General features: G+C 38.9%; 1 protein-coding gene across 1 annotated transcript; it reads right to left on the bottom strand.

Moving 5' to 3' along the window:
• Nucleotides 1–3,259: 3,259 nt before the first annotated feature.
• On the bottom strand, nucleotides 3,260–23,549 carry TTLL1 (TTL family tubulin polyglutamylase complex subunit L1). The gene is made up of 12 exons (XM_070947300.1): nucleotides 23,476–23,549; nucleotides 20,434–20,536; nucleotides 19,964–20,158; nucleotides 18,931–19,047; nucleotides 18,473–18,681; nucleotides 14,727–14,907; nucleotides 12,937–13,071; nucleotides 8,989–9,097; nucleotides 7,123–7,266; nucleotides 5,744–5,830; nucleotides 4,918–5,081; nucleotides 3,260–3,428 (listed from the first exon to the last, which is right to left on the bottom strand). The coding sequence occupies exons 4-12, from the start codon at nucleotides 19,041–19,043 to the stop codon at nucleotides 3,299–3,301; spliced, it is 1,272 nt and encodes a 423-aa protein (XP_070803401.1). The 5' UTR covers nucleotides 19,044–19,047; nucleotides 19,964–20,158; nucleotides 20,434–20,536; nucleotides 23,476–23,549; the 3' UTR covers nucleotides 3,260–3,298.
• Nucleotides 23,550–23,850: the final 301 nt, after the last annotated feature.

The following is a 23,850-nucleotide window of genomic DNA, read 5'->3' as shown; positions in this document are numbered from 1 at the left end:
AGGCTGAGTCAACCTTGAGCCTGGTGAGATTTGAACTTGCAGTAATTGCAAGCAGCAGATGTTAATAAGTGTTTAGTCCACTGTACTACAGGCTCTTGTAACGATCCCGCCTCCTCTGTTTAGCCAATGGGAGTCGCGATTATTTTTCCAGCTGCTAATCGACGTTAAGTTTCTAGATATATTTTTTTTCTTTTTCAAGAGATCGCACAATTTTGAAGCATCGAGTATGGCTGTGACTTGATTTTTTTTATTCTCCTCCTCCACCAGAGGTGGGTTTCAGCAGGTTCTGACCAGTTCTGGAGAACCGGTAGCGGAAATTTTGAGTAGATCGTAGAACCCGTAGTAAAAATTCTGACTGGCCCCGTCCCCATTTATTCTCTGCCTCCCAAGTCCCAGCTGATGGGGAGGAAATGGGGATTTTGCAGTAATCTTCCCCTGGATTGGGGAGGGAATGGAGATTTTACAGTATCCTTCCCCTGCCATGCCCACCAAGCCATGCCACGCCCACAGAACCGGTAGTAAAAAAATTTGAAAGCCACCACTGTCCTCCACCCTTAACTTTCATTCAGGTAGGAAGAATGATGACGATTGATAATCGGCTCACAAAGAAATCAGACTAATCTCAATAACAACAGCCGGCCAACCAAACAGTCTGAAATTGGACCATGACTCAGAAGTATCCGAACATTCATATTAAATTGCATCACATAAAAAAGTATTTAAAGGCAAGTGTTCTAACGACGAGCACAATTCAAAGCACACTGATGATGTCTCCTCGAATGGTGACAAAACGTTTGCAACTAAATGGCTCGGAACTCGAACCAACAGCCCACCAAATGCATAAATTTGAACCTCGGCCGTTGGGACCAGCAGACTTAACTGGGACTCGGTCAAGCAGCAGGACCAGTCCTGATTAGATGAGAGGCTTCCTGGAATTTCAGGACTATAATCTTGGCTGGGAAAATGAAAAGAAAAATCCGGAAAGAAGGCAAAACGTAAGCCAGTCTCATCTTGTTGCTGAATAATTTGTATGAACGTATTACCAGGAGTCACACTTTAAAGCTTGTAGGCTCTAGCATCTCCACGTCTGGAACATCAAAGCCGTTCCAGAAAGCTACAGAAAAGCCAAATCAGCACATTTCAGGATAGAATGAAACATTCTACCAAGGCTTACATTTCAGGAGGCTCCCGCCCAGAAAGCAAGAAAAAGAAGCTGGTATGATAGATAATCCCTAACCAATTGCACACTTTCCTAAATTGTATTCATGAACAGTCACACAAGGTTTAATTACCTCCTGAGTGGATTACTGGAATACACTGTATATGGGGACCCTTAAAGAACATTCAGAATCTCTTGTTCAACAGCTATTTGTTTAAATCAGCTCTCTTAAAAGTCTAAAACACCAGTCTGACTAGGTATCTGTGGTTGCATTATGGTGAATTCAAGTATGACATGGTCACTTTTCCCCAAAGTTCCTGTAACTTCTCCCTCAACCATTTCATCCCTATCAATAAGTCCAGTATAACTGTCCCTCTTGTTCCCTCCTCTATCTTTTGTATGATAAAAGTTGTCAGCCATGTCAGGAACTTGCAGGATCCAGTCTGGGTCAGCCCATCCTCAGGGAATTCAAGTCACCTCATGATAGGTTCCAGCACAAGTCCTAAAGCTTGGAAGACTAAATCTCTGGTCCTAGTGAGTGACCCAGATTGGATCCTGCAACATTATCCTGGGACGTGTATATGTGCCTTCATTCATGTCAGGAAGTTGTTTGATATCACATTCCCTGCAGAGTTAAGGTCAGAGTAGTTAAAAGTCCCCCGTTACTACAGTGGTGTGTTTCCTGCACACTTTAGCTAACTGATTAGCAAAGAGCTCATCTATTTCCTCAGATTGGATTCCAGTGAGAGAGCAGTTCCTAAGAGGCAAGTATGATACTTCTAAGTAAAAATAATAGCGTGGATAAAATCCATGTTTTAATAGGTATAATATTTATTTGTCAAATCTACTGCAACATGTCAGCATTTTAGTGTACCTGCCAGATTAGCCATTGAAGAATTATTTCTAAAATTCAACTCTAGTCTTTAGCCAGTAGAAGCAATACAACAAATTGTGGGGAAAGAGGTGTGTGTTTGAGGCCTATATGCCAGTGGTGGGTTCCTCCCGGTTCGGTCCGGTCCGGCCGAGCCGGTAGCAGTGACGATATGACATCACCAAACCGGTTCTCCCCCCCACCCTCCCCCCCCGCCCCCCCCATTATTCTTACCTTTTATTTGGTCCCACCCCCAATCTATTGCTGCCTCCTGAGTCCCAGCTGATGACTAGAGGGAAAAAAACTGTTTAAACTCTTGCCGTGGGGCTTCAAAGGGCCGTCCTACAGCTGATCAGTGTTAAAAGCAAACAAATGAGTCAGGTTGTAAGTGCGAGGACCTTCCAGAAATGACTGACCAGTTAGCCATGCCCACCTAGTCACATGACCTCCAAGCCACACCCACAAAATAAGCCACGGCCACAGAACCGGTAGTAAAAAAATTTAGAACCCACCCCTGCTATATGCATATCAATCTATGTGATAGACTATCACAATTAACCTCTCAGCATTCCCAATAGAAAGTTTAAGATACCTTTTCACCCAAACGTATATTATTTTTTTATTTTATTTATATTTAATTTTGAAGAGACCAACAGCATGCCTTATAAAGAAATAGAATTTCTAATATAGTGATATTAGTTTGCAATAAATACTTAGGCTTTGAACAATTTGCTTTAGAATTCTAGAACAATTCAGAAAAAAACAAAATACTGATCTTGGAATGCATATTTCTGTTGCAGTGCTTGAGATAGTTATTACATCAAAGAAAGTAGTTTGACTTGGAAATGAGTTTTTTTTATTAAAATGCTATTTTGTTTGCATTAATTCATTGCATTTTCTACTATAACATGCAGCATAATAATCTTGCATAATAGTAAGTATGCAGTAAAATTACAGTAGATCTAATGATTAACTTGAAATATTTGCACATGCGTCTATCCTCTCATCTTTGAGCAATATTCTTTTCTCTGGACTAGTATAAAATAAAATAAAATAAAATAAAATAAAATAAAATAAAATAAAATAAAATAAAATAAAATAAAATAATAAAATAAAATAAAATAAAATAAAATAAAATAAAATAATAAAATAAAATAAAATAAAATAAAATAAAATAAAATAAAATAATAAAATAAAATAAAATAAAATAAAATAAGATATCCACACAGAATTTCAAAAAAAAAATATATATATCTCAATTTATTCTACTACTTCCAAGTAAGAATCCCTGTTTTTCCAGGATCTCTGGCTCGGTTTCCCTTAAATCCAACAGACTGTCCAGAACGACTTCGCAAATCACGATCTGACATTTCACTTTGTGCCATCTCTTCATCATATCTAAGGGAAGAGAGATAAACATCCAATCTCTGATTTGGATCTAAAGGGTGGATTTTTTTCTCGAGTTGAATTGTAACAGTGGTTGGATGAAGAAATTGTAGACATGAGTGTTCCACTATTTAAAAGGCAGGAGAAAACCCCTCAATACAGAACACTGGATGAGGAAAAACAGCTTGTTCCTTTATTTTCTTTATGTAAAGTACCTAAAGTTTAAATGTATCCACTTGAGGATATTTCAAAATTAATCAATCCATATAATATAATCAAATTCTAATTTTGATTAATCAAAATTAATTTTGATTGATTAAAATTAATCAAAGTTTGATTAATTTCCTCAAACTTTGAGGAAAACACTAGCTCCTATTCACAATATTAAGTGATAATCTATATACATGCCTCCAATTGTTTTATCTATACAGATAGACCTCCACTTAAGACCCATTTGTTTAGTGACCATTCAAAGTTACAACAGCATTGAAAAGTCAATGAAGGAAAGCAAATTCACTGAACAACTGCATGATTCACTTAACAACTCGGAAAAGGTTTTAAAATGAGACGCTAATCACTTAACAACCATCTTGCTTAGCAACAAAAATTTTGGTTGTCGTAAGTGGAGGACTAGCTATGCACTCAAATACACAAACGCACACATCCAAGCAAAATTATTTCCTTTCTTAAAAGTGCCTTGGCCTTGGTCAGGGGTCAGCAACCTGCGGCTCTGGAGCCGCATGTGGCTCTTTGGGCCCTCTGCTGTGGCTCCCTGTCAGGTGATCCCACCACTGGCTGGCCCCACCCTTTGCCCTCCCCTCCCAGTCACTCCTCGCCTGGCCTGAGAAGGTAAGCGCAACTGTGGGGGATGGAGAAGTGGCCAGGGCAGAGACAGGGAGATACAGAGAGAGTGGGAGAGAGAGGGAGAGAGACATAGAGAGATACAGAGAGGGAGAGAGGGGGGAGAGAGAGGGAGGGAGGAAGGGCGGGGGGAGAGAGATGTCAAAGGGATTTTGTATTTCCTGGTGTTTTTGTTAAAAACCAAGTTCTCTGCCCTAATGACTGGCTGGGTAGGCGTGGCTAGGGGGGGATCATGTGACTGGTGGAAGTGAGTGACATCGAGTTGGCCACGCCCACCCAGGTTTTGTGGCTCCTGGTGTTTTCTGTGGGAAACTGGTCCAAATGGTTCTTTGAGTATTTAAGGTTGCAGACCCCTGGCCTTGGTGAACAAAATACTGTTCTCTGCAGTTATGCCCTTGTGATATCATTTCTATCATTAAAAATGAAGAATTTCTTGGTACTTCCCATAACTTATTTTTCCTCCCACAAAATGGATTCAGTATGCATTCTAATAGCAAGGCAATAATGGTTAAGAGATCGTGAATTATACTTTTCTTCACTTACAATTAATGTGGATTCATTGTGAAACCTCCACAGAGTAAGATCTTGACCCAACAGGACTCTAGCCAGTCCATTTGTATCTCTATTCTTAAACACTTACAAAATTTCATAATTCCCAAGAGCTTCTTTGGGGGGCGGTTTATTCCATTTACAATCAGGAATTTCTCCATTGGGCACAGCAATATTAAGCGTGTCATTTATCAGATTGTACTTGAGTATACGGTCATTTGCAGTACTGGAAGTAAGAGATGGAGAAGCATTAACCTATGGAGGATGCATGAAAGGAGAAAACAGATAATTCATGGTCACCATTTGGTAAATAAATAACAGTTTATGAAACAAACTCGCACCAAAATGTATGTTAGATAAAATAGAGAGCAATCTGGTGGCACTTTTTTTTCTGATCAACTGATCTTCAGCTTACCAAATCTTCTGCCTTCTAATAAAACCTGTTAGTTGGGGGAAGTGCTACCAGGCTCCTTCTGATTTTTTGTTACCATGCACTAATATGCCTCTCTTCCTATTAAGTATAGAGTAATTTAGATTTCTACACTGAATTTGGAATAAATAGTCCAACCTTTGTATTCGAAGTGTGCAGAGTTCTATCAGTAGTAATTCAGTGATTTAACACCTTCCATATTGATTCAATAAGGCCAATTACATGAAGCATTTAAAAAAGATTCTGAGTTAATTAAGAAAACATTAAATTGCAAGAGTAGAAATTGCTTGGGAAGTTATTTTTATGATTTATGTTTCTCAAATAAGTACAAAAGTGTTGGAATTTCCTTTACAGATTTTGTTTTTGGGTTTGTTAGATTGACTTTGCTTTCTATAACTTTCTAAACTGTCTTTCAACAATAAAAAAACAATTCCTTTTTCTACAGTTCTGAAAAACAGCACTTTAAAGACAATGTAAGTTTATTTACCTCAATAAGCCATGGCTTTAGCTTGTCATCAATAATGATGTCATATCCATAGCATTCAAAGCAATGTTTATCATTGTTCATCACAGGCTGTAAGTAAATGAATGATGAAAGTAAACATGAGAAGAGGAAGTGTGATCAGATCATATTCATACTGTATTGAAGACTATTTAAATAATGTATTAAAGCAGTGGTGAAATCCAATTTTTTTTACTATCAGTTCTGTGGGTGTGGCTTGGTAGGTGTGGCAGGGGAAGGATACTGCAAAATCTCCATTCCCACCCCACTCTGGGGCCAGCCAGAGGTAGTATTTGCTGATTCTCTGAACTACTCAAAATTTCCGCTACAGGTTCTCCGAACTGGTCAAAATTTCCACTACCGGTTCTCCAGAACCTGTCAGAAACTGCTGGATTTCACCCCTGTATTAAAGACATATAATATATAATCTGAATATTTACAAAGACATTGTGCAAGTTTAGTGATCATACTATAGGTAACAATACAAATCCTTAAATATAAAAAGGAAGAATATGAAGTCAAAGAGAAGATCCACAATTTGTTTGTGAATAAATAAATAAAATAAAGGCCTAAATTCCAGAAGGCAGACTGTTCTACTGCTTAATATTTTTGCAGTCATGAAATTCCTCCTTTTTTGCTCTTAGTAGAATACTCTTGATTGAATGTCTTATCTTTTCCTTATTTAAACATTCTCAGGAAGGCTATCAAGTTTTATGTAACATTTTATTTTGAAGGCTAATATACTTGTCACTCCCAATAAAAATAAGTATATCAGTAGCTTTCTCCAATAATCTAATGATAAGATGGTTTAGATTCAATAAATCATTCACCTTGAGCTATTTTTCTTAGAATTTGTATTTGCAGCTGTACATCCTTTTGCAAGGTTGCTAAATGTCATATTTTTCTAGATTTTATTTTTGTTTATAAATATCAGCAGAATGCATACCATAAAAATATTGTCTTATATGTATTTATCTGAGTATATTTGTGCATATATAAATGTACACAATACCTCCACCATCTAGTCTATAAATTTTACATTCTTTTTTTTAAAGTCAGAGACCGGTACATGTAAGGGAGGAGGAGATAATATTTTTGGGTTTTTTTACTGGTTTTAAGTATGTATTGTGCTTTTATAACACACAGCTCCTCTTATGTTTGACATTTCACATGCCAGAATAGCAGAAAATGTAAAATAGTGGATCACAAAATATAAGGAATAAAAAATATGTCAAACGTTTACTATGATACTTGTTCAAGTTTCAGTAACAAATATACCTTGTATAAGTAACTATTGGAAAGAATCTAAATGGTCTTTTATATTACTTAACTTTCATTCATCATAAACTTGTTTTTCTACTCACCGCAACTGCTTTCAATGATTGTACAATTATCCAATGTATTTCATCAAACAGCTTGTTTGTGACATCTTTCCCTCGAGTGCTTTCTAGATACAAACGCAAATTACTGACTGTCCATTTGCCACCATGGATGTGGTTGTAATCATCCTACAAAGGTATATCAAATTACCATATTTACTTTCAAAAGACTTTTCAGAACCAGGCATCTTCATTAATCTGATCATTTGAATTGTGCACAAAAACAATCAACAAAAAAAGTATAGACTTTATGTAGACTTTAATACATTTTTATCCTGCCAGGACACATCCTAAAGCCTTTTAATATTAATTTAAGGACAAAATCGAGAAATTCCATGCCTAATAAACAGAATAATTAAAAGATGATATCAATTGCGGGACCGCCTTCTGCTGCCGATAGCCTCCCACCGACCAGTATGCTCCCACAGAGAGGGACTCCTCAGGGTGCCGTCAGCCAGGCAATGTCGGCTGGCGACCCCCAGGAGGAGGGCCTTCTCTGTGGCAGCTCCTGCCCTCTAGAACGATTTGCCCCCGGAGATACGAAGGATATCGGATCTCCGGGCCTTTCGACGTGCCCTAAAAACTTTTCTTTTCCATCAAGCAGGGCTGGCGTGAACCCCACCCCCTTTTTTAGTTTTTAAATTGTCAATGGGTTTTAGTTTGAATGTTTTAAATTTTGGGCCAAAGTCATGTAATTCTTTTAAAAATTTTAAATTTTGTATTGCTATGTTCTGGTATTGTTTTAGTTCTGGCTGTGCACCGCCCTGAGTCCACTAGGAGAAGGCGGTATACAAATTAAATAAAATAAATAAATAAAAAAATAAAAAAATAAATCTAGGTGGGTTAAAATGTTTATGTTATAGGAGAGCAAAGGTCTATGTCAACTGGCTACTTGTTTCAAAAAAAGAGCCTTATACTTGGAAAATGGATTGTTTGTTAAAATGTACAATAAAAAACTAAAATGGAATATATTTCAAATAAAAAGATGACAAAGGAATAGCCAGTAATAAAATAGTCATAAGAATGCAAAAATGTTTCATCTTCATGATAATTTTGGCATTTAGAAATATGTTTTCTATGTGCCTTCAGGCTGCAGTTGGAAGCAGCTGATTAAGGGATGTTTTTGTTGTCGTGTGCCAAAAGCTCATGCGTGCAACAGCTCACACATGCGGCAGCACCCATAATGCAATGCGCGCATACACCCCCTGCACTCCCCACCCCTATGCATGCATGCGCTCCCGTGTATGCATGCGCGACCCCGTGCATGCATGTGTGATCCCTGTGCATGCACACGCGACCCCCACACACCCCCATGCATGTGCACGTGTCCTCCGCATGCGCAGCAGAGCCCCAAAAATTAACTGGCTGGCAGGAGGCATGCACGCATGCACGGTGGAGCTGAGCTGGGGCGACAGCTCGTATGCCTTCAGAGAGGGCACTGCGTGCCACCTCTGGCACGCATGCCATAGATTCGCCATCAGTTGTAGAATATCGCTTTATGGTTTTTGTATTCTATGTAGCCTAGAGTCCCAGGAAGCAGCTCCATATAAATTATTACAAATAAATAAATATAGAATAGAATATTTTTTATTGGCCAAGTGTAATTGGACACACAAGAAAATTTGTCTCCAGTGCCTCAAGATTTCGCTGCCAACAGCAGCTTTGGTGAAATGCTCTCTAGCAGTTTTGATGTTTTTTAATATTTTCTGTGACTCATTGCAAATTACATACGCAAGGGATGAGATTCTGAATAAATAAATATATTTACAACTGTAAGTGCGCAACTTTATTTTTGTTACACATTTTAATTAATTCCAAATAATTTAGATCTACATTAAAAAAGGATCTTACCCCATGTTTCTGAATGGCAACATTTGTAAGATGGACAAACATGTTATCCAGTTCACTTGTACTTGGGGTATATTTTACAGTGCAAAATCGGCAAAACCCAAGTTTATACCTTAAATATAAAGAAAAGATATTATCTTTTAATTTTAATATTCTTAAAGAGACAGCTTCTTTGACAGCAGTTGCTATGATCTTTCTTTTTTATTCTATTTAATACGATTTTGTAACACGTTTAACTTCATGTAACTGATTTTCTATGCAAAGGGGAGATTACTTTTGTCCTGTCCAATCAACTTTTTTACTTTGATCTCTTTCTGAATGCCTTGTTACTATTTTAATCCTTACTCTATTGTTTCCTATTGTTGTTTTCATTTATCAATTACCTGACAGGTGTCATTATTTTAGAGTCCAATTCCAGCTCAATAAGTAGTGAACCAAATATGGTTCAACACATAAAATGGAAATCCAGTGGGATTTGTTAGAATTTAAATAGAAGAAGGACATAGAAAAGAACATTGGAAATTAAAAGCCTTTGATTTGCCCCATCACACTACCCCCCTTTCAGCAACTTCCATCCCCTGAATAAACATACAATCCTAACACTTATCCTACCACAGTGATGGCTAACCTTTTTGCCATTGCGTGCCAAAAGCGGGGGGAGCACAGGGGGGTCTATCGGAAGTTGGCAAACAGGCAGTTTCTGGCCTCCGGGGGGGGGAGGCTGTTTTTTCCCTCCCTAGAGAGGCTCTGGAGCCTGGGGAGAGCATAAAACGGGCCTTCCCCATCCCACCCAGGCCCTCCGGAGGCAGGAAACAGCCAGTTTCTCTACTTCTGGTGGGCCCAGAAGGCACAAAAATCAGCTGGCCGGCGCGTGCATGCATGCCGGAGCTGAGCTCGCGTGCCCACCGATATGGCTCCGCGTGCCACCTGTGGCACGCATGCCATAGGTTCGTCATCACGGTCCTAGCACCTCACTGGCTCCATCAAAAATCCTCAAGATAAAGAAAAGACGCCAACCCCCCTCATAATAATCCACATCTAGGAAGGATCTCCCTTCCTGGACTTCACTCATCTTCAGGTCAATATCACATTTAAACATACACCTCACAATCAAAGCCTAGGGAAACCTCAATCTGCATAGCCAAATATCAAAGCCCATACCCCTAATAGGCTATCTTCAACCATTGTACATGGTTGGATTAATAAACTACCCTATTTCTAGCAGCTGCCACTTGTGCTCATTCGTAACCCAGCTCAAGAAACGGGCCACAGAAATGCTTCTCTAACATGTTCAACAAGAAAACAATAGAAAGAGAAGACTTGTACTGTGTTTTATGAACCCACTCCTGCCCCAAAATTCAGATGTTGATGTGGTAGACAGGATCTTGGTTAAAATAACTGGAGGAACAAGTAAACCTGTGGTGGGTTTCAAATTTTTTTACTACCGGTTCTGTGGATGTGGCTTGGTGGCCGTGGCATGGCTTGGTGGGCGTGTCAGGGGAAAGGATACTGTAAAATCTCCATTCCCTCCTCACTCCAGGGGAAGGTTACTACAATATCCCCATTTCTTCCCGATCAGCTGGGACTCAGGAGGCAGAGAATAGATGGGGGCGGGGCCAGACAGAATTTTTACTACCGTTCTCCAAAATTTCCGTTACCGGTTCTCCAGAACTGTTCATAACCTGCTGAAACCCACCTCTGAAGTAAACCAACGCTGCTGTTGCTATCTAGTATTATATCAGCCAGGGAGAAGAGGTGGGTGATCACAATTTATCTTTCTAAGACGTATGAAATGGAAGAGGATGGTGTTGGACCTGAGGAGATACAGGGTTTATAATGATCGTTCCGTGGGATAAGAGAACTGACAAAAGAACTTCTCTCCTTATTCCTTGACAAGAAAAGTCCTAATGAGAAAAGGAAAGACAAATCTCTCTTCTCTTTATTTCTTGTCAGAGGCAGAAGCAACAGTGGAGAAAAGCAGTGGAGAATGACTCTTTTGGTATCGTTTTTCCCAGGGGGACCAGATACTGGCATTGAAGGAATTGTCCTCCATCCTGCCTCTCTCCTCCCCATGATTCCTGCGCAAATAAAACTTCTATTCTACTTCCTTGCCAGGGCAGATGAGGCATTGGAAGTGTGATTCCCAAACTGAATAATGCTATTGAGCACTGCCAGGTGAAAGAATCCTGAACCAGTGGTTTCCTGTGGCTGCATTTTTTTTTTTGAAATGTAATTTTAAACTATAGTTTCAAAATAAAAGTAATAATTTCACTTTATTGTGCATTGGTCAAACCCCATCTTCCATATCTTTGAGCTGCTACATTGCTGGAGATGATTAGATTAGGAGATTATAAAAAGAAATCAAAGTAGGTTTTAGACGAAAAGGATAAAGGGGATAAGATAGAACTCTATCTAAAAGATCGCTCAAGAGACTTATGTATGGGAGTGGAAAAAGTGGATAGATTATGCGCAGAACAAATATCAAACCAAATAGCTTTTTACTGAAAGTATTATATAAAGATAGAAATATTTGAATTTTGTGAAGTTGAAAAATTATATGGGGGATGGAGGGGTTCAAGTTTTATAAAAAGGGGATTTTGATTGGATTATACTCTGTGGAAGTCCGGGGGGGAGGGGTGGGTTAGGGGGGTTGGGGAGGGCTAGGGGGGGTTTGGGAGGGTTAGGGTGGTTGGGGAGGTTGGGGTGGGGGGGGGGAAATGGGGTGAAAATGTAATTGTAAAACTTTTGCAATAAAAAGAAGTGTACCATTTTGTTTCTTACTAAGAGTGAACCATTCTGATTTCACAGAATGCAATTATAAAAAATAAATTAGAACTGCTTTCTCTTCAAAAAAAAAAAAAAAAAAGATAGAACTCTTTGAATAGCGGAAAGACTGCTGCCCAGAAAGTCAAGTTTATTCCTCCATTGCTCCAGAGTGCTGAACATGGAGTATCAGACTTTAATTACAATATAGGAAGACATGTTACAGTTGAATCTTAGGGAGGGGACTCTTCTGAACTGGAGCAGTAGTTGATCAGGCAAAAGGTGATGGATCTCTTTATTAGCATGTTAAAGCATAAGCATAAGACATCTATCCTGAATAACTGGATTCTTTCAATACTGGTCTTGCTGGTCTACTTTCTTTTCTTTTTCTTTTTAAATAATTTTTATTCAACATTTACATCTTTAACATCCTTGTTACATTTTTACAGCTTTCCGATACTGACATCTTTAATAATATCTATAACCAACTATATACACATACATTTTATATATTACTTACTAGTTTCTATATTCACTACAATTTATACCTATCTATTACACAATCTTCTCTTATGTTTATACATTTATACATTAATTTTGAATTGTTTCTCCAACCAGTTATAGCATCTATTCCATGTCTCATAATAAATAGTTTCCTCTCGGTCTTTTAATTCCATTGTTAATTTATCTGCTTCTGCATATTCTAGCATCTTTTTTATGATCATCGTATTTGATGGAGCAAATCTTTGTTTCCAATTTTGTGCAAATGAAATTCTGGCGGCCGTAATTATGTGAAGTATAAGGTAATAAACTTCTTTCCTAATCTTCTCTTTTATAATTCCCAATAAAAATAGTTCGGATTTCATAGCAATTTTTTCCCCTGTCATTTCCTCTAACCATTTTTGGATTTTTAACCAATATGCCTTTGCTTTGGGGCATGTCCACCACATGTGGAAATATGTCCCATGTTGCTGATTGCATTTCCAACAATTTGGTGCATTTTGGGGGGATATCTTTGCCAATCTTGCCGGGGGTAAATGCCACCTATAAAATATTTTGTAAATATTTTCTTTATAGGAGGTTTGCTGGTCTACTTTCAATGATACAATTCTACAATTCCCCCCCCCACACCTCCTCCCCCCCAACCTGGCAGCAAATTGAACAAAATAGAACAAAAACGGAACTTACATATAGCACCTCAAAGGACGGTATGTAGATACTAATACATACAAGCGTAGGTCAAATTTCTTCCCACCAATCAGAAGTGGATTACTGATATACAGGGAAATCACGTATGCTTCTTTCGTGGACTGAGATACAAACCTAAAGATATTTATATTTCATTGTTTCAATTTATTAAATTAGTTTTCTTCTTCTCAAAGTCAACAAGGCAAAGCCATATACACCAGGATGTAAAGTTTTCTTTCTCTGCCAGAGCAATGATTTTTCAATCTCAGGCAAAATTGTACGTAAGCATCCATATGTAAGTTTTGGTGCTAGCTTGCTGCCTTTACTACACTGTAAAGTGCTTCCTTCTTTCTCAAGATGGCATGGAAAAGCAGCATACAGACAACATAGGGAATGAACCACCTTTTCATCCATCACCATCCCCCGTCCAATCTCACTAAAAAGAAAAGAAATTTTCTTTTCCTTTCAGGAAAGAAAAGGATGCCGCAAAATCATTGATTTCTTTCATTACTGAATCTTTTGCGTTTTGGACATTTTAAATGGTAGTTTTGTTATATTTTCTCTCTTTTTTTTTAATCGTAAAATTTAGATATGTTTAATCTGTTGTGAGATTGGACTGTCTCCGATGAAAAGACTGGGATTCTGTAGCAGTGGTGGAATTCAATTTTTTTTTTACTACCGGTTCTGTGGGCATGGTGTGGCTTGGTGGGCGTGGCAGAGGAAGGATATTGCAAAATCTCCATTCCCACTCCACTCCAGGAGAAGGATACTACAAAATCCCCATTCCCTCCCCACTTCTGGGGGAAGGATATTGCAAAATCCCCATTCCCTCCCCACTCTGGGGCCAGCCAGAGGTGGTATTTGCCGGGTTCTCCGGCCTACTCAAAATTTCCGCTATCGATTCTCCAGAACCTGCTGAATAGCATCCCTGTTCTGTAGCCATCTGTCCCTAAACTACATTGCCAGGAGATTGCATTACAGAAAGAATGACTTCCCTATCTTCATTTTCACCTTTTAATTAACAGAAAGGCAAAACAAGACATGCATGCCCTATTTCTTTCATGTATTGGGATATGGGGTAGAAAGCCGGGTCAGGTGCCCCTGGGACTAACAGGCTCCTAATCCAAAACAGGAGGCAGGACCATGGGGTGAAAACTTAGAAGGCTTTGGGAAACTAGGTTTTGAGAGCTCCAGTATTCCACACTAAAACTTTCCGCTATGATTGTGCATTGCAAATTTCAAACACGTTTCTCAATCAATGTATTTGTTGTGGCCACAAAACTTCCTAAATATGTCCTAAATAGCAAGCAGTTTCAAGTGCCATGAATACAGAGAACTGCCCTTCAAACATGAGAGTATTTATCTGCATCTGGCAAAAGGAGATACATTTAATATTTTTCCCCATTTGTTTTAATTTAATGTTTCCTAAGCAAATTTTCTATTTCCTTTGCAGAAAGTCTTCCTTTTTTTATAACCAAGTCTTTACTACAAACTAATTAAATTAAGACAAACTCAATGCCACAACGTAAGTGTAAAGTGTAAATTTAGTTTAGGCTTAACATATGAAAGTGTCTGCAAAATTTTACCATAAAACTTTTATCAGGTTTTGAAAGAAGTTGTAAATTAGTTTCTGATGAAGGCTAAATCTGGAATAGCACTTGATTAAATCCAAAAACTTTCACATTTGGATCAAATATGATACTATATTTGATATGATATGATATCAAATATATCAAATATCAAATGGGACACATTGTCAAACAAAAAGATTTTTTCCCTAAGAAACTTACGTAGATGTTTTGCTGTCTCGAGACCATTTTTTAATTTGGGAAAGCTTATTGATGAGAAAAATTCCTTTCCCTTGAGCTTTTCCACAAGGTTTCATAATCCATGTACTGGAAGGATTTTTTCGGAATTCTTCAACAAATAAATTATAATCAGCCGGAAGCATAAAGGTGACAGGGACAAAGTCTAAAAGAGATACAAGAGAGTTTAAAATAGCATATTAGATCAAATAAACAGACAGACAGATGGTAGAGGATGAGCCTCTCTTCAATTATTTACCCGTTTCATTTAATTTAAGATAGGATGAAAATGAGCATTAACACTCTCTCTAACTTTCCATTTTAAAATAAAAATAAACAGAAGTGGAGGTAACTCAGTTTAATTCCATTAACAAATTAGATAAAACATTATATGAGAATCACTTCTTTTAAAGTTAAAGGCCTCATGTGAATCTAAGAATATGCCTAAAAATTTCCATGTTTTGTCTTTTACTGATAACAGCTACAGAGTTTTAATTCTGAGAAATTCTAATGAATGGTTATTACCTTTTTTGCCTTTTTTAATTTATAGAATTCAAAGCATGAAAATATTATTCCGTCAGATTCTACGATTCTGTGCGAAAAAGAACAATCCTAGGAATATATGGTACTAAATTAATTAATTAATTAATTAATTAATTAATTGGTTGCCACTGAGTGAGGTGTGATTGACTGAATCTATATAGCTACTCATCTCACTTGCATGTCACTCTTGGCGGCAGACATAGTTAAAATAAAAGCTAAGCAATCATTATAATTTATCTTGTTAAAACAATTTAAAAACCATGATAACAAAAAGACAGAGACGAGCACAGTCAGCTTAATACCGATCATTTAATGGGATCCACCCTTCCATGAGATCCCATGGCCTGATGGCAAGACCAAGTGCTTACCCTCTCAGATATTGCAAGGACATTCCAATAATTGTATTCTTTCTTTCTTTCTTTCTTTCTTTCTTTCTTTCTTTCTTTCTTTCTTTCTTCTTTCTTCTTTCTTCTTTCTTCTTTCTTCTTTCTTCTTTCTTCTTTCTTCTTTCTTCTTTCTTCTTTCTTCTTTCTTCTTTCTTCTTTCTTCTTTCTTCTTTCTTCTTTCTTCTTTCTTCTTTCTTTCTTCCTTCCTTCCTTCCTTCCTTCCTTCCTTCCTTCTTTCTTTCTCTTTCCTTCTTTCTTTCTTTCTTTCTTCTTCCTTCCTTCTTTCTCTCTCCCTCTCTCTCACCTATGCCTACATCAAGCAACTATTCACCAATTCTTTTAATTAAGGAGCGGCTAAAAATAGATCTGTTCATAGTTCCAATTTAAGGTAAAGAAACAAGTCAAATCTTTGTGCATAATCACTTCAATATTCTCTTAATGCTTTTTCATACTTATGCTGTGAAACAAAGAACTACTATCCAGTGGTGAAATGTAAAATTTGTTACTACCGGTTCTGTGGGCGTGGCTTGGTGGGGGGTAATGTGACTGGGTGGGCATGGCCAACTTTTTTTAAAAAAAAACTTTTAAAACCATTTTTTCTACAACCTCTTCAGCTGAAGAAAAAATGCTTTTAAAAGCCTCTGATGATCCCAGCTGAGCCGCGCGATCATCAGAGGCTTTTTTTTTTACTTTTAAAAGCATTTTTTCAGCCGGAGAGGTTGTAAAAAAAATACTTTTAAAATTTTTTTTTAAAGCCTCTGATGATTGCGCGGCTCAGCTGGGCATGGGGGGGAGGGATTTTTGCTACCGATTCTCCGAACCACCCGCCGCCATCGCTACCGGATCAGGCGATCTGGTCCGAACCGGGAGCTTTTCACCCCTGCTACTATCAATTTCTCGTTCTTTCATAAAACAGATTTGTTCATCAATCCCCATTCTTACACTTCATTCAAAAGATAAAGCCAGGTTTTTTTTTAAATAAATCATTGTGTTTCTCAGGATTAGCCCACTAAGAAAACAAATACCGCCTATGTCTAAGTTTAGAAGCATCCAGCAGACCTTTGCTGAGTTTAAAAATCTAGCATGTGGCGGGGAGGCCACCAAGTAATCTTAGGGCTACAGGTTGGGAAAAAAAGAACAAACGAACACCTACCCCAACCCCCATAATAATAAAAGAAGACAATAGCAAGCCATTGTAGCATATCCATAAAGTCACCAGAAGCTGTGCACAAAACTGAAGATACTTGACTTTATTAATGTATGAGAAAAGATTAGACAAGCATAAAAAGTTTCTAGTCATTCAATGATATTGCTATACTCCATACTTTCATGTTATTATGCTATTGCTTAGATAGTCATTAGTTTGGACCAGAGAGAAATGAGTACTATAAACCGGGGGCCCCAACTCTTAGTCCATGGATCGGCACCTGTCCATAGCATGCCAAACTGGTCCATGCAAACAAGAGAAGCCCCATCCACGGGATGCAGGCAACCATGCCCCCCTCTGCTGCTAAAAAAAAATATCTACCAAACCGGTCCCTGGTACCCAAAAAGTTGGGGGCCACTGCAATAAACCACATAAAGCAATGATACTGACCTTCCTGCTCTATATCTTGGTTATAGAGCCATGTCACTTTTTCTATGGCCTTAAACTACCCATCAGTTTCTGCCAAGTCCCAGCATCCTGTACTCCTGCCACCAATGGAATCCAGCAGATGCAATGCCATCCCTGTCCGTTCTCCCACTAAATCTGTGCTAGCATTTTTCACACGTTGCTTCCTTGGTCTTCTATTTCTGCCTTGTTAATAATCCTCAGTTGTTTGTAAGGTTTTCACTGTCATGCTGTGTGCTTCTGTTGCTTCCCACTAAATGTAGCAGTACTTGTGGCCGAAGGCCATTTTGTAATTAGGGAGTGAGGCAGGGGTGAAATGCTCCTGGTTCGGACCAGCTCAGGCGAGTAGGTAGCGATGGCGGTGGGCAGTTCGGAGAACCGGTAGCAAAAATCCCTGCCCCTGCCCCCCATGCCCAGCTGAGCCGCGCAATCATCAGAGCCTTTTTTTTCTTTTAAATGGCTCTGATGATCCCAGCTGAGTTGCCTGCTAATCAGGCTGAAACAGCCAAGAAAACAATATGGATGTGTTCATGAAGACAGTACAAGTCAAATTTTTACATCTGCACCAGGGGTGAAATCCAGCAGGTTCTGACAGGTTCTGGAGAACCGGTAATGGAAATTTTGAGCAGTTCAGAGAACCGGTAGCGGAAATTTTGAGTAGTTCGGAGAACTGGCAAATACCACCTCTAGCTGGCCACAGAGTAGGGAAGGAATGGGGATTTTGCAGTATCCTTCTCCTGGAGTGGGGTGGGAATGGAGATTTTGCAGTATCCTTCCCCTGCCACGCCCATCAAGCCACACCATGCCCACCAAGCCATGCCCACAGAACTGAAAGTAAAAAAAATTGGATTTCACCACTGATCTGCACCAGCAAATTATGGCTAATCTTTGCCCTGAAAATAGGATTACAAATCAGACTCTGATCATGACTTGGGCCCTGATTTCCAGGAAAAGAAAAACTGCATCTTGCCCAGAAGGGACATCACCAGGGACCAAAGTCTTAAGCTGGACCATAAAGGCAGCAATGCAAAGCAATTCCTCCTCTGTTGCCAAAAGGTTGCTCCCTAAAAGTGTGTCCATGAAATTGAATTACCTAAAGAAAACTTTTAAGCAGATGTAAGGATGCAGCCTTAACATACCTGGAATTCAAAGTTATACACAAATAATTCTAATTATCTAAACCAACTCACCTAAATAAAGATATTTTCCATTTTCATCCTTCTCTGCGAGAGGACTACCTTCTTTTTCTAGTTCTTTTCTGTATCTTTTAATATTTTTCACCATTAAGTCCTTCCGGGTCAGCTCGTAATGGTTAGGGAAATGATTGACAATCTGGTCATCAGAAAGACGATAACCAGTTTCTACACTGAAAACATTCCGAATAGTTTGTACGCTCATCCTGTAAAGACAAGGTTATTACTCAGGATGCTTCCAAACACTGATTCAGATTAGTTATGTACATGACCACAAGGGAGCCCTGGCCATTGGAACTTTGAATCGGACTCGTAAGTAGTCCCGAAGAGGTCCATCATAACTTCAAACAGTTGCTAAGCGACTAGTCATAAGTCAAGGACTCTCTGCATTAATCAATCACCTTTAAGAGTTGTGTACTTAATACTCCATAATATATATAAAAAATGTTGCTTACCAGTAGAAGTTCCAGTCTTCATTTTCAGATACTGGGATCCACCCTCGCTTTTCAAAATTGTTTATTAATACAGATTTCTCTATGTCAGTCACCCACTTTACTTTTCCTGCCATTATCCTAAAAAAAAGCCATCAATGCACCCCAATCAATATCTAAAAACCACATACAACAGGCACTCTAAATACCACACAGAGAACAGCACACACTCTGCTAGAGGGAAGTTCCCTGAAGATGGGCTTCAGCATGAGTCCGAAAGCTCGGAAGACAAAATCTCAGGTCCTGGTAACCAACCCAGATTGGATCCTGCAACATTTTCCTGGGACACGAATATTTGCTTTCATTCGTAAAAATCTCTCCACTGAACAGAGACTAAAGGCTTCTTGAAACTAATAGCACTTCACTATTATCACTCACTTTCTACATAATTGGAGATAATTAACTTTGTCTGGGTATATCCCTATTGTAGTCCAGCCAAGCTAGTAGATATAAAGCATAAACCTGTAGGCATGGAAGATATTATTCACCTCAGTAATTATCAGGTTACAAAAAATATTCTGCATAATCTCTCTTATCTATATAAAAAAGGATGTATGTATGTATATTTGTTCCAGCATAACTCTGGAACGGCTCGAACAATTTCAACCAAGCTTGGTACACAGATGACTTTCCCTCTGGAAACAAACATATGGGGGGGGGGGGGAACATCCCTGGTGTGTGTCTGTGTGTGTCTGTGTGTGAGTGTGTTGCAGCATAACTCTGGAATGCCTGGGCTGTTAAGGAGAGCGAGTGCAGCGTCCTAGAGTGGCAATTGTTTGTGATGTCAGTTCCTTCGCAGCTTCCTCTGGAAAGCCAGCTGTGACATTCGCCCTCCAGTGGACCAATGGGGAAGTGCCTGGACCAATGGGGAACCGTGCACTCCCATTTGTGAACCGGTAGCAAAGGTAAGTGAATACCACCCCTGCTGTGAACCCCTCTTGTTACACACACACACACACACACACACACACACACACCGATTAACCATAATGCTCACCTGGATAAGCCGCACTTGGAAAAATCGAATGAGGCAAAAAAACTTTCAAAATCTTTCAGAGCTCCTGGAGTATGGGGAAATTACCGGAGGACTGGAAAAGAGCTAATGTAGTTCCACTCTTCAAAAAGGGGGAGGGGGGAAATGGATCAAGGAAACTACATACCAATCAGGCTAACATCATTATCCGGGAATGTCCTGGAAAAGATAATCAAGCAACAGATCTGCTTAGAAACAAGTAAAGCCATTACTAGAAGCCAATATGAGTTTGTGAAAAACAGATCATGCCAGACAAACCTTATAGCTTTCTGTGACAAAGTGACTAAATTAGTGAATCAAGGAAATGCAATGGACACAGATTACTTAGACTTCAGTAAGGCATTTGACAAAGTAGACTACAGCATACTTCTTGGTAAGATAGAACGTGGGTTAGACACTGATGGATTTGCAGTTGGCTGACCAGCCACACTTACTGTGTAGTCTTCAATGGAACTACATCTATATGGAGGGAAGTACGCAGTGAGGTACCTCAAGGTTGTCTGGGGCCCAGTATTCTTCAACATTTTCATAAATGATCTAGATGAGGAGAGAGAAGGGAAGTATTCAGATTTGCAAATGGCACCAAGCTGGGGGGATTGCTAACACTTTGGAAGATAGACTCAAGATTCAGAAGAATCTTGACAGAGTTGAACGCTGGGCCCTATCCAACAAAATGCAATTCAGTGGTGAGGAAAGTAAGGTCCTGCACTTAGGCAAAAGACAAACAAATGCACACATATAGAATAAGTGATACCTGGCTTAATAGTAGTAATTGTGAGAGGGATCTAAGTGTGCTAATAGACCACCACTTAAGTGGTGCTGAAGGAGCCAAAAAGTCAATCTAGTCTGCATCAACAGAAGGATAGTAGCAAGATCATGAGAAATGATAGTGCCCCTTTATAATGCATTAGTGAGACCACACTTGGAGTACTGCATCAAGTTCTGGTTACTATGATAGAAAAAAGATGCTGAGACCCTACAAAGAGTGCAGAGAAGAACAACAAAATGATGAAGAGTCTACAAGCTAAACCATACAATGAATGGTTGCAGAAACTAGGTACATGTAGTCTAACAAAGAGAAGGTCTACAGGTGACATAGCTGTCTTCTAATCTTTGAGGGGCTCCCAGAGGGAAGAGGGGGTCAACGTGTTCTCCAAAGCACCCAAGAGCAGGACAAGTAGTAACAGGTTGAAGATTGCTAAAAGGAGATTCAACCTATTCAATTTCTTGTCAGTGAGAACAATTAATCAGTGGGACTGCTGTCCACCAGAAGTTGTGATACTCCAACACTACATGATTTTAAGAAGATACTGGGCAGTCATTTGTCTGGAATGGAATAGGATCTCCTGTTTGAGCAGAGGATTGGACTAGGAGACCTGCAAAGTCCCTTCCCACCTAGTGCAGAGAAGAGCAACAAAGATGATCAGGGAACAGGAGGCTAAAACATAAAAAGAACTGTTCGTGCAATTGAGTATTTCTAGTTTAATGAAAAGAAGGACTACGGGAAACATGATAGCAATGTTTCAATATCTCACCAGCTGCCACAAAGAAGAGGGAGTCAAGCTATTCTCCAAAGCACCTGAGGGCAGGACAAGAAGCAATAGGTGGAAATTAATGAAGGAGAGAAGCAACCTAGAACTAAGGAGAAATTTCCTGACAGTTAGAACAATTAATCAGCAGAACAACTTGCCTCCAGAAGATGCAAATTCTCCAACACTGGAAGTTTTCAAGAAGAGATTGGAACAACCATTTGTCTGAAATGGTATTCTATTTCTATTCTATTTATTATTCTATTCTATTTGAAATGGCATAGGGTTTTCCACCTGAGCAGGGGGTTGGACTAGAAGACCTCCAAGGTCCCCTACCAACTCTGTTATTCTGTATTGCCATTCTATCTGTAAGACGCCAGAACTGGAAGAGAAGGAGACCTAAGTGCTGGAACCTCTTCTAAAGCACCCCATGGCTTTCGGCAGACTGCAGAGCCCCCCTTCCTCAGTGGGAACCCCAAGAAAGGCTCTTCACCCTTGGAGCAGTGTTTCTCCAGCTAGGCATGGCTGGGGAATTCTGGAAGTTGGTCCATTTATTTTACAGCCTCTGAGCTTGAGAAACACTGACTCAGGGATGACAGCCAAGAAGAGCAAGCACAAAAGTCAGTTGAGTCCCCGAGTCAGAGCAAATCCTTTGTAAGATACATACACACATACATACATACATACATACATACATACATACATACATATTGGTTTTTCTGTCGAAGCACCTGGTCTACCCCAATATCAGAGGGAGTATACTGCTTCCCTTTCGCCTTTCAGCTCCAATCCAGGAGCCCTCAGGCAGTCGCTATCACAAACTATTTTGTATCAAATTTATATTCGCTGATAAAGAAAATAAAGGGAGACTAATATAGATCTAAATAGCTTGAAATAGATCTATACTAGTTTCCCTTTATTTCTTTATCAGCGAATATAAATCTGATACAATATATGTGTGTGTGTTTGTGTGTGTGTGTGTGTCTTCTTAAGTTTTCACGGGTGTGTGTATGTAAAAAGTTAAAATCTCAGGTGTTTTCCCGCGTCATTATAAGTTTGTTAGTTAAAATGTTTAAAATCCTGGCTAAGATCTTAGCCAGGATTTTAAACATTTTAACTAACAAACTTATAATGACGCGGGAAAACACCTGAGATTTTAACTTTTTACATATAGATATATAGATATATAGATATAGATATAGATAAATAAACACTGCTCAAAAAAATAAAGGGAACACAAGCAGAAGACATCCGAGATCTGAATGAATGAAATAGCCTTATTAAATACTTCGTTCGTTACATACAGTAGTTTTGTGTTCCTTTAGTTGTTTAAGCAGTGTATAAACTACTGTATGTAAAGAACAAAGTATTTAATAAGGCTATTTCATTCATTCAGATCTCTGATGTCTTCTGCTTGTGTTCCCTTTATTTTTTTGAGCAGTATATATATATATACACACACATATATAAATACATACATATACATATATATATGTATATATATACACACATATACATATATATACATATATATACATATATATACATATTACAAACTATTCTAAAAATACAAGTTCCAGGTATATTAGTAAAGAAAGAATACATATATGTACATACATACATATATATACACATATATATATACAGACACATACATATATATATATATATATATATATATATATATATATATACACACACACACACATATATATAACATACACATACACACACACATATAAAACAAAGGATTTGCTTTTATTGTATAAACTGACTCAGGGGTATATATATATATATATTACAAAGGATTTGCTTTTATTGTATAAACGAAGTCCTGTTACGTTATGCCTTCCACCGCTTTGAGATAAACTAGGGAAATCCTCCCCATCCGCGCTCCAAGTCGGCCTCCGCCCCCAAGACGACCTCGGGAAACGGTCTGGTGCTCACCGTCCCTAACGGAGAAGCGACCCCCGCTCTTTATCTTCGCTGTCTCGGCTCCTCCTGGGTCGGGCAGCGCTTCCGGAACGTTACCGGACAACCAGGACGCCGCGCGCCTTCCGGCTCTGGGAGCGCCCCCTGCCGGCCCGAGCGAGAGGATGCAAGAAACGGCCCTCTGTTGGAGGCTCTGCGAGTCGCCCGTTTCTCCTTCGATGCAAAATGAGGCAAAGTTTAAACCCCCTCGTCCAATTGTATGGGAAAGAGAGAGCCAATCAAAGATAAGAGAGTTCCTAAAGTAATACTTTTTACTTAATTTTTATTAAGTTTTTGTTAAATTTTACTAAAACCATAAAATACAAGTGAAAATAAGATCGGGGAAGAGTG

Source organism: Pituophis catenifer, unplaced genomic scaffold, assembly GCF_029215685.1.
Source record: "Pituophis catenifer annectens isolate HBS135680 unplaced genomic scaffold, rPitCat1.0.hap2 SCAF_7, whole genome shotgun sequence".
NCBI classification, from domain to species: domain Eukaryota; kingdom Metazoa; phylum Chordata; class Lepidosauria; order Squamata; family Colubridae; genus Pituophis; species Pituophis catenifer.
This window is presented reverse-complemented; position numbering and strand designations above follow the sequence as displayed.